This window comes from Helianthus annuus, chromosome 1, assembly GCF_002127325.2.
Source record: "Helianthus annuus cultivar XRQ/B chromosome 1, HanXRQr2.0-SUNRISE, whole genome shotgun sequence".
NCBI lineage: Eukaryota > Viridiplantae > Streptophyta > Magnoliopsida > Asterales > Asteraceae > Helianthus > Helianthus annuus.
Window position 1 is genome coordinate 68,764,700 of NC_035433.2, and position 16,293 is coordinate 68,780,992.

General features: G+C 39.4%; 1 protein-coding gene and 1 long non-coding RNA gene across 2 annotated transcripts; both read left to right on the plus strand.

Moving 5' to 3' along the window:
* Positions 1-6,191: 6,191 nt before the first annotated feature.
* On the plus strand, positions 6,192-7,586 carry LOC110936512. Its single transcript, XR_002590085.2, has 3 exons — positions 6,192-6,311; positions 6,860-6,916; positions 7,322-7,586. It is a non-coding gene; the product is annotated as an uncharacterized LOC110936512 (long non-coding RNA).
* Positions 7,587-7,893: 307 nt separating this feature from the next.
* On the plus strand, positions 7,894-10,530 carry LOC110896354. The gene is made up of 5 exons (XM_035987858.1): positions 7,894-8,010; positions 8,583-8,675; positions 8,751-9,734; positions 9,824-10,426; positions 10,525-10,530. Exons 1-5 carry the CDS (start codon positions 7,894-7,896, stop codon positions 10,528-10,530), a joined length of 1,803 nt encoding a protein of 600 aa, XP_035843751.1.
* Positions 10,531-16,293: the final 5,763 nt, after the last annotated feature.

A 16,293-nucleotide genomic window follows, 5' to 3' on the forward strand; every position in this document is an offset into this window, starting at 1 on the left:
GATGCAAGTATATTGAGAGATATGGAATGTAGCGGTTCATTACAAATGAATCGGGAAGTGGTATGATGAATGTTTCCGAATGGAAGTGATAATGTTATTAAAGTAAAGTGTTATGTATTATGAACTAACATGTGTTGTTGTTATGAATGATAGGTAAATCACATGATTAATTGCGGCGCGCTCGGACCGAACATACACACACAACGTTGACCTTTATACGCTTCCGGTTCAAGTTGTTTCTTTTGAATGGGTCGAAACGTCCTTTTGTGTAGTAAATGTTAAACTAGTTATTAGGATGATGGTAGTAGTTTGAAGTTAAACTTTATTTTGAATAGTTTGGATTTAATATTCTAGGTAAATTGTGTATGTTTTTTTTATTTAGCATCTTTTGAATAGTGTCATAGAATGTATCTTGAATGGTTTCGTTAAAAAGCAGGAAAATGTTCACTTTTCGAATGGGTCATGTCAAAATTTTTCCAAACCTTTGTATGAGCCTTATGTTATTGTCAAAAGTAAAAAGTCGGCGTTTCAAGTTGGTATCAGAGCCTAGGTTTGAGGGATTTAAGCATCAAGTGCTTGAAATCAAACTGAAAGCTCGTGAGGAAGTGTGTGTTCGTTTCACGGCGCAAAGGCAAGTAAGTATTTTAAAAGTTGAAAATTTTCTTTTTGTAGTATATGAATAATTAGTTACGGAATGTTATAGAATGTTATGGAATGTTGTGGAAAAATGTGGAATGAATCGTTTCAGTTTGGGGTTAGAACGTATCAAAGAGGGAATAATTCAGCCAACAACACTGGGCACGGTGCACGGTCGTGCACTGGTCGCACGGACGTGCGCTTCCAAGTAAGACAGTGCACTGGCTTGTGCACTGCCAGAGCTCCCAACGTTTTAGGTTATGAAGGGTCGTGCAACTGGACGCACGACCGTGCGACTGCAAATTTCTGCCGTAAATCAGCAGGTTACCACCGTAACCTTTTTTCTTCCACCGTAAGCTACGGTGGCCACCGTAGCTTACGGTGGCGCCCAGATATAAATTTTTCTTTTCTTTGTACCGTAAGCTACGAAAGGGTAACCAAAGCTTACGGTGACCTCAGATAGTAACGAAAACTTTAATTTAAGCCCTCAAACCCTAGTAATTCTTATCAAGTCACAAGGATAGCTTGATATACAATAAGAATGCATGCAATTAAATGTGCTAGGTGATTTAGACTCGAGGGAAAGTACATGCGAATGTTGAGAAGAAAAATTTGTTAGGATTAAAGATATCGGTCGATATGATATGAGACGGTCGTCATAGACGATAAGATGTGAAATATGAACGATGAATGAAATGTGTCATGATACAATGATGTTAAATCATGATAATGGGAATTATGAAATAAAATCTAATGAATGTAATGCATGTTTTATATAGATGGCTGATATGGTGAATGTGAATGATGACGATGAAGCACGCCGAAATGAAATAAGAACTATGATTGTGGAAGAAGTAAAGAAAGCGATAGAGGCTAGTGTACCCCGACTAGCTCAAGAAGTCGAAGGACAAGTATTGGAGATAGTTAATACTTTGGTAACATCTAAGGTGGAAGAATTGAAAGAAATGATTAGTGAATTGCAAGTGAAGAAAAGCAATCGGAGATGCACGTACAAAGAGTTCATGGCATGTAATCCCTTACCATACAAAGGGGAAGTTGATCCGATAGCTTGCCAAAGGTGGATTTCAAGTACCGAAGTCGTGTTTACACGAAGTAGATGTGAAGTGGAAGATCAAGTAATGTTTGCCACGGGCCTTCTACAACTTCAAGCAAAAGATTAGTGGGACGCATACTCGAAGGAGTTGGGGGATGATAAAGTACAGTCGTTAACATGGCAAGAATTCAAGGAATCATTTCTGAAATATTACAGCCCACAATCCGCAATTGATAAGATTCAGGAAGACTTCTTACGTCTCAGACAAAAGAATGAAACGATTGACGAGATAACGAACAAGTTCCTTGAGAGGGTGAAGTTCTGTGAGGAGATAGCGGGGACTGAGAGGCAAAGGATTATACGTTACCATGCTATGTTAAAGGCTGAATATCGGGAATTTGTAAATCCCTCCAAGTGTGCGACGTTAAATGAATTAATTGAATGGGCAAGAGATAGAGAAATTGAGATAAAAATACAGGTTGAACGGGGAGAGAAAAGGGTAGCGGAGAAGCCTACCAACGCTAGTCCATCGAAAAAGGCAAGATATCAAGACCAAAGCAAAAAGGGGAAAACAAGTAGTGAAATTCCGACTTGCAAGACGTGTGGGAAGCATCATTCGGGTGAATGTTTGTCGGGAAAGAAGGGGTGTTACAAATGTGGACGAGAGGGACATCCGTTTTATAGGTGCCCCGAAAACCCAAAGGCGTGTTATAATTGCAATGAAACGGGGCACATTAAAGCGGAATGTCCGAAACTCCAACAAGGGGCAAAGAAAGATGGAAAGAAGGATGAGTCTTCCAAGGCTCGTGGGAGGATGTTCCAGTTAACCTCAGATGAAGCTAAGACTAGCCCGGATGTGGTCTCAGGTATATTCTTGGTAATTCTATGCCTATGAATGTATTATTTGATTCTGGGGCTAGTAGATCGTTTATTTCTAATGAATTGTTAGTTCATCCATCTTTAAGCTTGAAAAGATGATAGTACCCTTAGAAGTGGAAGTTGCTGATAGTAAAAGCTATTTGTTACATGATATTTGTAGAAACTGTAAGATCTTAATCGAAGATGAGGAATTTAGTATAGATCTTGTCCCGATGTACATGGGGGAATTTAAAGTAGTTGTAGGAATGGATTGGCTTGCCCAAAACTACGCTGAAATTCAATGTGAAAGGAAAGTCATTCATGTAGTAACCCCGGGGGGAAACGGGTAAGCGTTCAAGGAGATAGAGTCATCAAGTCGAAATTGTGTTCTATAATCAAAGCTGTCAAACATGTGAGGAACGGGGGTAGAGCTTATCTATCTTATGTGATTGACACTAATCGAGGTGTCCCAAAGCTTGAAGATGTGAACGTGGTGAATGATTATCCGGATGTGTTTCCGGAAGACCTACCAGGGCTTCCGCCTGAACGAGAAGTAGAATTCAAAATAGAGCTTAACCCGGGTGCAAAGCCGGTAGCTAAAGCCCCTTATCGGCTGGCCCCGACCGAAATGAAAGAATTGATGACGCAACTTCAAGAGTTGCTCGACAAGGGTTTCATTAAACCAAGTGTTTCACCATGGGGAGCGCCTGTATTATTCGTAAAGAAGAAAGATGGTTCGATGTAAATGTGCATCGACTATCGAGAGTTGAACAAGTTAACGGTGAAGAATCGTTATCCCTTGCCCAGAATTGATGACCTATTTGACCAGCTTCAAGGGGCAAGTTGGTTTTCGAAAATCGATTTGCGGTCGGGATATCATCAATTGCGTGTGCGGGAAGAAGATGTGCCGAAGACTGCGTTTCGAACACGATACGGACATTACGAGTTCTTAGTAATGTCTTTTGGGTTAACAAACGCGCCAGCTGCGTTTATGGATTTGATGAATCGGGTGTGCCGACCTATGCTTGATAAGTATGTAATCGTTTTCATTGACGACATACTAATATACTCCCGAAGTGAAGTAGAACATGCTTCCCACCTGCGTAATGTATTGGACACACTTCGCAAGGAAAAGTTATATGCAAAGTTCTCAAAGTGTGCCTTTTGGCTTAGAGAGGTACAGTTTTTGGGTCATATAATTGATGCGGAGGGTGTCCATGTGGACCCATCCAAAGTGGAAGCGGTAATGAACTGGGTACCCCCGAAGAATCCAAGTGAAATAAAAAGTTTTCTGGGCCTGGCTGGGTACTACAGGAGGTTCATCCAAGATTTCTCCAAGATAGCCTCGCCCATGACGAAGTTAACAAAGAAGAGCGAAAAGTTTATATGGGGCGAAGAACAAGAAAGAGCGTTCCAGACCTTGAAGGAGAAGCTCTCAAAGTCCCCAGTATTGGCATTACCGGATGGAACGGATGATTTGGTGGTGTATACAGACGCCTCTCGCCAAGGTTTAGGTTGTGTGTTAATGCAAAGGGGTAAAGTCGTTGCTTATGCTTCGAGACAACTCAAGCAACATGAAGGCAATTATCCGACTCATGATCTTGAACTGGCGGCGGTCGTATTCGCCTTGAAAATATGGAGGCACTACCTTTATGGGGTGAAATGTACAATCTTCTCGGATCATAAAAGCCTCAAATATTTTTTTCGAGCAGAAAGATCTTAATATGAGGCAACGAAGATGGTTGGAACTCATTAAGGATTACGATTGTGACATTCATTACCATCCGGGGAAGGCTAATGTAGTGGCGGACGCACTTAGTCGAAAGGAGTACCCACCCCCGATTCGGGTAAAATCCATGAAGATGGTAGTCACTCCTAAACTCCTTGATGAAATTTGAGAGGCTCAAACGAAATCTTTAAATGTTGTTGACCCAAAGAAAGAAAGAACGAAAGGGTTTATTCATGAATTGGGAGAGAATGCAAATGGAATGAAAACGAGGTATAACCGAATCTGGATACCTCGGCATTGTGGTGTGAAGGAATTGCTGTTGAATGAGGCTCACAAGTCTCGATACTCCGTTCATCCGGGGGCTACAAAGATGTATCGAGACTTAAGGATGAATTATTGGTGGCCGGGGATGAAAAGGGACATTGTCAAGTATGTTGCTAAGTGTTTGACGTGTTCCCAAGTAAAGGCCGAACACCAAAAGCCGTATGGAAAGTTACAACCCTTGGAGATCCCGGTGTGGAAATGGGAACATGTAACGATGGACTTGGTGACTAAGCTTCCAAAGACAAGAAAAGGGCACGATGCAATATGGGTGGTCGTTGACCGACTGACCAAAAGTGCACATTTCCTACCTATTCGGGAAAATTATAATTCAGAAAAGATGGCGGAAGTCTACATGAACGAGATCATATCCCGACATGGGGTTCCGGTGTCTATAGTATCCGATCGGGACACCCAGTTCACATCTCGTTATTGGAGGAAGTTTCATGATGAATTGGGGACCCAATTACACATCAGCACCGCCTACCATCCACAAACCGATGGTCAGTCAGAACGAACTATTCAAACATTAGTTGATATGTTAAGGGCGTATGTTATGGATTTCGGAGGAAGCTGGGATGATCATCTACCTTTGGTAGAATTCTCGTATAATAATAGCTATCATAACAGCATAAAAATGGCCCCCTACGAAATGCTTTATGGAAGGAAGTGTAGGACCCCGGTTTGTTGGGGGGAAGTGGGTCAACGAGAAATCGCGTCAAAAGAAGTAGTGGCCAAGACGAACGAAAAGATAGATATGGTTAAATCAAGAATAAAAGCAGCGCAAGATAGACAAAAGTCTTATGCGGATCGACGAATGCGGCCAATTGAATTTCAAGTGGGAGATCATGTATTACTAAAGGTCTCCCCATGGAAAGGAATAATCCGTTTCCGTAAACGCGGGAAGTTAGGCCCTCGATTCATCGGGCCATTCAAAATACTCGCCCGGGTCGGGGCGGTGGCATATCAGTTAGAATTACCACCCGCGCTGGATGGGATTCATAACACCTTTCATGTGTCTCAGTTGCGAAAGTGCCTTGCGGATGAGACGGCATACGTGCCTATGGATGACATTGAAGTGGATAAGAAGTTAAATTATGTTGAAAGGCCCGTCGCAATCAAGGATTTTAAAGTGAACCACCTCCGAAACAAATCTGTTCGACAAGTGTTGGTTCAATGGCAACATCGGAAGGGATCGGATCTCACCTGGGAAGCGGAGGATGACATGCAAAAGCACTACCCGGAATTATTTGGTACGTAGTCAGGTTTCGGGGACGAAACCTTTTATAAGGGGGGTGGACTTGTAACACCCCAGTTTTCGTATGTCTTAATATAATAAACTAATAGTGAGGATTTAATGACAAAGAATGGTAAATATAAATTTTTACCATTATGAAAGTCTTATAAATAATGGTAAGTTAAAAACCCTTTGTATGGGAATAAAGTTAACTAAAGAAAAGTAACAAAGTTAGTGTGAAAATCATTAATGTGAACATACCATAAAAGTTAGGGGCTAAATGTGTAAATATAGAATAAAATTAGATAAAAAAAAGGAAGCCAGTTTGGTCTGGCAGTGTGTGCGATCGAGAGAGAGGAGGGAGCCAAGGGAGTCAAAACCCTAACATCACAAATCTCTCAAATTGAAAGGGGAAAATTGAAGGTTTATCAATGCATGAGTTAGAAATGTTCATCCCTAAGTGAAATTAACATCAAGTAAGTCGAATTTCATGATTTGGTGATGTTAAATTAATTTGATATGTGAAATTTGTGATGCTTTATGAAATCAAACATGAATGCAAGGTGATATGAACTTGTAAGAGTTGAAATCATGCTTTAATTTCTCTATGATGATAGATTAGGGTAAAACCCATTCATGTGATAAAAGATGATCAAGAAATTGTGAAGCTCTATATGTTAATTTGATGAATGTTAGTGAAAAGGTTAGATGTAATTGATTTAGAATTATGTGATCATAATTAGGATGATAATTTCTGAGTTAGGGATGTTTTTGGTTACTCAAAGAGTGAACTATGGAAGTTGTGCTTAAAATGCTTGTACATTATGCTAAACTAGTGATACGCACACAAGGTGTTTGACAAAATGCCCAAGTGAGTTTAGTTATGGCTTTTGCATGTATACTTATTAAAATGATGCAATTTTCTTATGATAATGATGTATGTGATTAGTAAACGCCATAACGTACAATAAGGATTGTGAAAGTAATGTTTAAGAATGCTAAAGTATGAGATTATGAAATATAGGCACAAAGAAGGAAGAAGGCGCAAGTCACTCGAAGGCACAAGCATCTCAAGATCGCGGTAAGTTCATGTAAACTTTATGTACTCTATTTGTAGAATTATGTATGAGATTGGTTAGTGCTATGAATTAGGTGTAAGTTTACATTATGATTCATGATTGACTAAAAGTAATGAACTTTATATTGGGAAATTTTTTTAAGGATACTATGATGTGATAGTGAATATGGAGTGACCCGTCTAAATGGGTTAAAAAGGGACAAGTAGAATGGTTGATTGGAATGTGTATAATTGACTTGTTTATATGGGTCAATTGATGCAAGTATATCGAGAGATATGGAATGTAGCGGTTCATTACAAATGAATCGGGAAGTGGTATGATGAATGTTTCCGAATGGAAGTGATAATGTTATTAAAGTAAAGTGTTATGTATTATGAACTAACATGTGTTGTTGTTATGAATGATAGGTAAATCACATGATTAATTGCGGCGCGCTCGGACCGAACATACACACACAACGTTGACCTTTATACGCTTCCGGTTCAAGTTGTTTCTTTTGAATGGGTCGAAACGTCCTTTTGTGTAGTAAATGTTAAACTAGTTATTAGGATGATGGTAGTAGTTTGAAGTTAAACTTTATTTTGAATAGTTTGGATTTAATATTCTAGGTAAATTGTGTATGTTTTTTTTTATTTAGCATCTTTTGAATAGTGTCATAGAATGTATCTTGAATGGTTTCGTTAAAAAGCAGGAAAATGTTCACTTTTCGAATGGGTCATGTCAAAATTTTTCCAAACCTTTGTATGAGCCTTATGTTATTGTCAAAAGTAAAAAGTCGGCGTTTCAAGTTGGTATTAGAGCCTAGGTTTGAGGGATTTAAGCATCAAGTGCTTGAAATCAAACTGAAAGCTCGTGAGGAAGTGTGTGTTCGTTTCACGGCGCAAAGCAAGTAAGTATTTTAAAAGTTGAAAATTTTCTTTTTGTAGTATGAATAATTAGTTACGGAATGTTATAGAATGTTATGGTATGTTGTGGAAAAATGTGGAATGAATCGTTTCAGTTTGGGGTTAGAACGTATCAAAGAGGGAATAATTCAGCCAACAACACTGGGCACGGTGCACGGTCGTGCACTGGTCGCACGGACGTGCGCTTCCAAGTAAGACAGTGCACTGGCTTGTGCACTGCCAGAGCTCCCAACGTTTTAGGTTATGAACGGTCGTGCAACTGGACGCACGACCGTGCGACTGCAAATTTCTGCCGTAAATCAGCAGGTTACTACCGTAACCTTTTTTCTTCCACCGTAAGCTACGGTGGCCACCGTAGCTTACGGTGGCGCCCAGATATAAATTTTTCTTTTCTTTGTACCGTAAGCTACGAAAGGGTAACCAAAGCTTACGGTGACCTCAGATAGTAACGAAAACTTTAATTTAAGCCCTCAAACCCTAGTAATTCTTATCAAGTCACAAGGATAGCTTGATATACAATAAGAATGCATGAAATTAAATGTGTTAGGTGATTTAGACTCGAGGGAAAGTACATGCGAATGTTGAGAAGAAAAATTTGTTAGGATTTAAAGATATCGGTCGATATGATATGAGACGGTCGTCATAGACGATAAGATGTGAAATATGAACAATGAAAGAAATGTGTCATGATACAATGATGTTAAATCATGATAATGGGAATTATGAAATAAAATCTAATGAATGTAATGCATGTTTTATATAGATGGCTGATATGGTGAATGTGAATGATGACGATGAAGCACGCCGAAATGAAATAAGAACTATGATTGTGGAAGAAGTAAAGAAAGCGATAGAGGCTAGTGTACCCCGACTAGCTCAAGAAGTCGAAGGATAAGTATTGGAGATAGTTAATACTTTGGTAACATCTAAGGTGGAAGAATTGAAAGAAATGATTAGTGAATTGCAAGTGAAGAAAAGCAATCGGAGATGCACGTACAAAGAGTTCATGGCATGTAATCCCTTACCATACAAAGGGGAAGTTGATCCGATAGCTTGCCAAAGGTGGATTTCAAGTACCGAAGTCGTGTTTACACGAAGTAGATGTGAAGTGGAAGATCAAGTAATGTTTGCCACGGGCCTTCTACAACTTCAAGCAAAAGATTGGTGGGACGCATACTCGAAGGAGTTGGGGGATGATAAAGTACAGTCGTTAATATGGCAAGAATTCAAGGAGTCATTTCGGAAATATTACAGCCCACAATCCGCAATTGATAAGATTCAGGAAGACTTCTTACGTCTCAGACAAAAGAATGAAACGATTGACGAGATAACGAACAAGTTCCTTGAGAGGGTGAAGTTCTGTGAGGAGATAGCGGGGACTGAGAGGCAAAGGATTATACGTTACCATGCTATGTTAAAGGCTGAATATCGGGAATTTGTAAATCCCTCCAAGTGTGCGACGTTAAATGAATTAATTGAATGGGCAAGAGATAGAGAAATTGAGATAAAAATACAGGTTGAACGGGGAGAGAAAAGGGTAGCGGAGAAGCCTACCAACGCTAGTCCATCGAAAAAGGCAAGATATCAAGACCAAAGCAAAAAGGGGAAAACAAGTAGTGAAATTCCGACTTGCAAGACGTGTGGGAAGCATCATTCGGGTGAATGTTTGTCGGGAAAGAAGGGGTGTTACAAATGTGGACGAGAGGGACATCCGTTTTATAGGTGCCCCGAAAACCCAAAGGCGTGTTATAATTGCAATGAAACGGGGCACATTAAAGCGGAATGTCCGAAACTCCAACAAGGGGCAAAGAAAGATGGAAAGAAGGATGAGTCTTCCAAGGCTCGTGGGAGGATGTTCCAGTTAACCTCAGATGAAGCTAAGACTAGCCCGGATGTGGTCTCAGGTATATTCTTGGTAATTCTATGCCTATGAATGTATTATTTGATTCCGGGGCTAGTAGATCGTTTATTTCTAATGAATTGTTAGTTCATCCATCTTTTAAGCTTGAAAAAATGATAGTACCCTTAGAAGTGGAAGTTGCTGATAGTAAAAGCTATTTGTTACATGATATTTGTAGAAACTGTAAGATCTTAATCGAAGATGAGGAATTTAGTATAGATCTTGTCCCGATGTACATGGGGGAATTTAAAGTAGTTGTAGGAATGGATTGGCTTGCCCAAAACTACGCTGAAATTCAATGTGAAAGGAAAGTCATTCATGTAGTAACCCCGGGGGGGAAACGGGTAAGCGTTCAAGGAGATAGAGTCATCAAGTCGAAATTGTGTTCTATAATCAAAGCTGTCAAACATGTGAGGAACGGGGGTAGAGCTTATCTATCTTATGTGATTGACACTAATCGAGGTGTCCCAAAGCTTGAAGATGTGAACGTGGTGAATGATTATCCGGATGTGTTTCCGGAAGACCTACCAGGGCTTCCGCCTGAACGAGAAGTAGAATTCAAAATAGAGCTTAACCCGGGTGCAAAGCCGGTAGCTAAAGCCCCTTATCGGCTGGCCCCGACCGAAATGAAAGAATTGATGACGCAACTTCAAGAGTTGCTCGACAAGGGTTTCATTAAACCAAGTGTTTCACCATGGGGAGCGCCTGTATTATTCGTAAAGAAGAAAGATGGTTCGATGTAAATGTGCATCGACTATCGAGAGTTGAACAAGTTAACGGTGAAGAATCGTTATCCCTTGCCCAGAATTGATGACCTATTTGACTAGCTTCAAGGGGCAAGTTGGTTTTCGAAAATCGATTTGCGGTCGGGATATCATCAATTGCGTGTGCGGGAAGAAGATGTGCCGAAGACTGCGTTTCGAACACGATACGGACATTACGAGTTCTTAGTAATGTCTTTTGGGTTAACAAACGCGCCAGCTGCGTTTATGGATTTGATGAATCGGGTGTGCCGACCTATGCTTGATAAGTATGTAATCGTTTTCATTGACGACATACTAATATACTCCCGAAGTGAAGTAGAACATGCTTCCCACCTGCGTAATGTATTGGACACACTTCGCAAGGAAAAGTTATATGCAAAGTTCTCAAAGTGTGCCTTTTGGCTTAGAGAGGTACAGTTTTTGGGTCATATAATTGATGCGGAGGGTGTCCATGTGGACCCATCCAAAGTGGAAGCGGTAATGAACTGGGTACCCCCGAAGAATCCAAGTGAAATAAAAAGTTTTCTGGGCCTGGCTGGGTACTACAGGAGGTTCATCCAAGATTTCTCCAAGATAGCCTCGCCCATGACGAAGTTAACAAAGAAGAGCGAAAAGTTTATATGGGGCGAAGAACAAGAAAGAGCGTTCCAGACCTTGAAGGAGAAGCTCTCAAAGTCCCCAGTATTGGCATTACCGGATGGAACGGATGATTTGGTGGTGTATACAGACGCCTCTCGCCAAGGTTTAGGTTGTGTGTTAATGCAAAGGGGTAAAGTCGTTGCTTATGCTTCGAGACAACTCAAGCAACATGAAGGCAATTATCCGACTCATGATCTTGAACTGGCGGCGGTCGTATTCGCCTTGAAAATATGGAGGCACTACCTTTATGGGGTGAAATGTACAATCTTCTCGGATCATAAAAGCCTCAAATATTTTTTTCGAGCAGAAAGATCTTAATATGAGGCAACGAAGATGGTTGGAACTCATTAAGGATTACGATTGTGACATTCATTACCATCCGGGGAAGGCTAATGTAGTGGCGGACGCACTTAGTCGAAAGGAGTACCCACCCCCGATTCGGGTAAAATCCATGAAGATGGTAGTCATTCCTAAACTCCTTGATGAAATTCGAGAGGCTCAAACGAAATCTTTAAATGTTGTTGACCCAAAGAAAGAAAGAACGAAAGGGTTTATTCATGAATTGGGAGAGAATGCAAATGGAATGAAAACGAGGTATAACCGAATCTGGATACCTCGGCATTGTGGTGTGAAGGAATTGCTGTTGAATGAGGCTCACAAGTCTCGATACTCCGTTCATCCGGGGGCTACAAAGATGTATCGAGACTTAAGGATGAATTATTGGTGGCCGGGGATGAAAAGGGACATTGTCAAGTATGTTGCTAAGTGTTTGACGTGTTCCCAAGTAAAGGCCGAACACCAAAAGCCGTATGGAAAGTTACAACCCTTGGAGATCCCGGTGTGGAAATGGGAACATTTAACGATGGACTTGGTGACTAAGCTTCCAAAGACAAGAAAAGGGCACGATGCAATATGGGTGGTCGTTGACCGACTGACCAAAAGTGCACATTTCCTACCTATTCGGGAAAATTATAATTCAGAAAAGATGGCGGAAGTCTACATGAAGGAGATCATATCCCGACATGGGGTTCCGGTGTCTATAGTATCCGATCGGGACACCCGGTTCACATCTCGTTATTGGAGGAAGTTTCATGATGAATTGGGGACCCAATTACACATCAGCACCGCCTACCATCCACAAACCGATGGTCAGTCAGAACGAACTATTCAAACATTAGTTGATATGTTAAGGGCGTATGTTATGGATTTCGGAGGAAGCTGGGATGATCATCTACCTTTGGTAGAATTCTCGTATAATAATAGCTATCATAACAGCATAAAAATGGCCCCCTACGAAATGCTTTATGGAAGGAAGTGTAGGACCCCGGTTTGTTGGGGGAAGTGGGTCAACGAGAAATCGCGTCAAAAGAAGTAGTGGCCAAGACGAACGAAAAGATAGATATGGTTAAATCAAGAATAAAAGCAGCGCAAGATAGACAAAAGTCTTATGCGGATCGACGAATGCGGCCAATTGAATTTCAAGTGGGAGATCATGTATTACTAAAGGTCTCCCCATGGAAAGGAATAATCCGTTTCCGTAAACACGGGAAGTTAGGCCCTCGATTCATCGGGCCATTCAAAATACTCGCCCGGGTCGGGGCGGTGGCATATCAGTTAGAATTACCACCCGTGCTGGATGGGATTCATAACACCTTTCATGTGTCTTAGTTGCGAAAGTGCCTTGCGGATGAGACGGCATACGTGCCTATGGATGACATTGAAGTGGATAAGAAGTTAAATTATGTTGAAAGGCCCGTCGCAATCAAGGATTTTAAAGTGAAGCACCTCCGAAACAAATCTGTTCGACAAGTGTTGGTTCAATGGCAACATCGGAAGGGATCGGATCTCACCTGGGAAGCGGAGGATGACATGCAAAAGCACTACCCGGAATTATTTGGTACGTAGTCAGGTTTCGGGGACGAAACCTTTTATAAGGGGGTGGACTTGTAACACCCCAGTTTTCGTATGTCTTAATATAATAAACTAATAGTGAGGATTTAATGACAAAGAATGGTAAATATAAATTTTTACCATTATGAAAGTCTTATAAATAATGGTAAGTTAAAAACCCTTTGTATGGGAATAAAGTTAACTAAAGAAAAGTAACAAAGTTAGTGTGAAAATCACTAATGTGAACATACCATAAAAGTTAGGGGCTAAATATGTAAATATAGAATAAAATTAGATAAAAAAAAGGAAGCCAGTTTGGTCTGGCAGTGTGTGCGATCGAGAGAGAGGAGGGAGCCAAGGGAGTCAAAACCCTAACATCACAAATCTCTCAAATTGAAAGGGGAAAATTGAAGGTTTATCAATGCATGAGTTAGAAATGTTCATCCCTAAGTGAAATTAACATCAAGTAAGTCGAATTTCATGATTTGGTGATGTTAAATTAATTTGATATGTGAAATTTGTGATGCTTTATGAAATCAAACATGAATGCAAGGTGATATGAACTTGTAAGAGTTGAAATCATGCTTTAATTTCTCTATGATGATATATTAGGGTAAAACCCATTCATGTGATAAAAGATGATCAAGAAATTGTGAAGCTCTATATGTTAATTTGATGAATGTTAGTGAAAAGGTTAGATGTAATTGATTTAGAATTATGTGATCATAATTAGGATGATAATTTCTAAGTTAGGGATGTTTTTGGTTACTCAAAGAGTGAACTATGGAAGTTGTGCTTAAAAGGCTTGTACATTATGCTAAACTAGTGATACGCACACAAGGTCTTTGACAAAATGCCCAAGTGAGTTTAGTTATGGCTTTTGCATGTATACTTATTAAAATGATGCAATTTTCTTATGATAATGATGTATGTGATTAGTAAACGCCATAACGTACAATAAGGATTGTTACAATAAGGATTGTGAAAGTAATGTTTAAGAATGCTAAAGTATGAGATTATGAAATATAGGCACAAAGAAGGAAGAAGGCGCAAGTCACTCGAAGGCACAAGCATCTCAAGATCGCGGTAAGTTCATGTAAACTTTATGTACTCTATTTGTAGAATTATGTATGAGATTGGTTAGTGCTATGAATTAGGTGTAAGTTTACATTATGATTCATGATTGACTAAAAGTAATGAACTTTATATTGGGAAATTTTTTTAAGGATACTATGATGTGATAGTGAATATGGAGTGACCCGTCTAAATGGGTTAAAAAGGGACAAGTAGAATGGTTGATTGGAATGTGTATAATTGACTTGTTTATATGGGTCAATTGATGCAAGTATATCGAGAGATATGGAATGTAGCGGTGCATTACAAATGAATCGGGAAGTGGTATGATGAATGTTTCCGAATGGAAGTGATAATGTTATTAAAGTAAAGTGTTATGTATTATGAACTAACATGTGTTGTTGTTATGAATGATAGGTAAATCACATGATTAATTGCGGCGCGCTCGGACCAAACATACACACACAACGTTGACCTTTATACGCTTCCGGTTCAAGTTGTTTCTTTTGAATGGGTCGAAACGTCCTTTTGTGTAGTAAATGTTAAACTAGTTATTAGGATGATGGTAGTAGTTTGAAGTTAAACTTTATTTTGAATAGTTTGGATTTAATATTCTAGGTAAATTGTGTATGTTTTTTGTATTTAGCATCTTTTGAATAGTGTCATAGAATGTATCTTGAATGGTTTCGTTAAAAAGCAGGAAAATGTTCACTTTTCGAATGGGTCATGTCAAAATTTTTCCAAACCTTTGTATGAGCCTTATGTTATTGTCAAAAGTAAAAAGTGGGTGTTTCATGATGTCTTGAACAAAACTGTAACTGGTCTTCTAAAGACAAACTTTGAAAGAGAACAAGCACTAACAATGATGAATGCTGTTATGATGTCGAAGCAGAAAGCTATCAACTTCTACATCGAAGAAAGTGCAAAATGGAAGCAAGAGTTGGAGACGGAGAAGATTGAGAATGAGAGAATTAGACGTTTATTACAAAGCTATTCTAGTTCTGATTATCTCATTGATCGAATTTATCCAACTGTTGCAGGTATGGAAGCTTTTCAAGACGAGAAGTCAAAGAAGAAAGATAGTGGTAAGAAACCGACTGTTAGCTATAACAAGTGTCCGCCTCCGATCTGGGAAGGGTATTCTCCAAGAAAACCAAACAAGGAGCAACTTGAAAAGGCAGTCAATATAAAGCTAAAAACCGATACTACTGATGAATTACCAGAAAACATTGACATCACGTTCACCTCGTCTGACACTGATCATGAGTCTGAGTTAATAAAAAAGGTGGTCGATCAGGTGTTAGATACTGATGAGGAGTCTGAGTCAAAGTCTGAATCTGGAGGGTCAAGTTCGTCAGTCAATGGTCCAAAGTCGTCGGTCAAAAGAGCTTATAGTAAAGAGTTTTTGATATCCAAATCAAATTTGAATGATGAAACATTCGAAGTAGTTTATACTTTGAATGATTCTGACAAATTATATTACAACAAAGAGTTTCCAATAAGAGGTGTCAAAACTGAATTGATAAAAAAGGTTTTCAAACTAACAGAAATTAATATTTCTAAAATAAAAGATGAAAATCTTAATGTAAAACCTAAACCTTACACTTCAAGAGTGTAACAAAGATTAAACAAGAAAAAGGGTTACATTTTTGGTTCTGGTTTTCAAAAGAAACCAAACCAAAACGGTAATCTCAAAAAGAAAGGTCTTGGTTTTATTCCACCAGAATATTCTAAAAATGAGAAAAATTCTAAAACGAAAACAGAATTTGTTTCAGGTGGTAGTTCAGAAGATGAACAGAAGAAACCGTTCTGGAAACAATCTAACCAGGAGTTTCTTGCTGAGAAGAAAAGGAATGGAACTGGAGTGTTTCATCCAAGAGAGACTCGAACCTGTTACAAATGCAATGAAGTTGGTCACATTGCATATAACTGTCCGAAAAATGCCAAGACAAAACAGGGAGTTTCTGAGAAACTAAAAGAAAAAATTGTTGATGTTGAATCACTAACCGAAAAATTTTAAATTTTTGAAAACTCAATTTATGAGGTTGGTGAGTGTTCTAAAAGAATGTTTACAAAAAGAAAGCCAAAGACAACCAAATATGGGTTGTTAAAAGGGTTGATGAGAAAGTCGGCGATGATTCTGGTTCCACAAAGCCAGAGGAGCCACAAAGTGAGTTAAAAGAGGTAAATTCTGTGTTTTTAGTAAG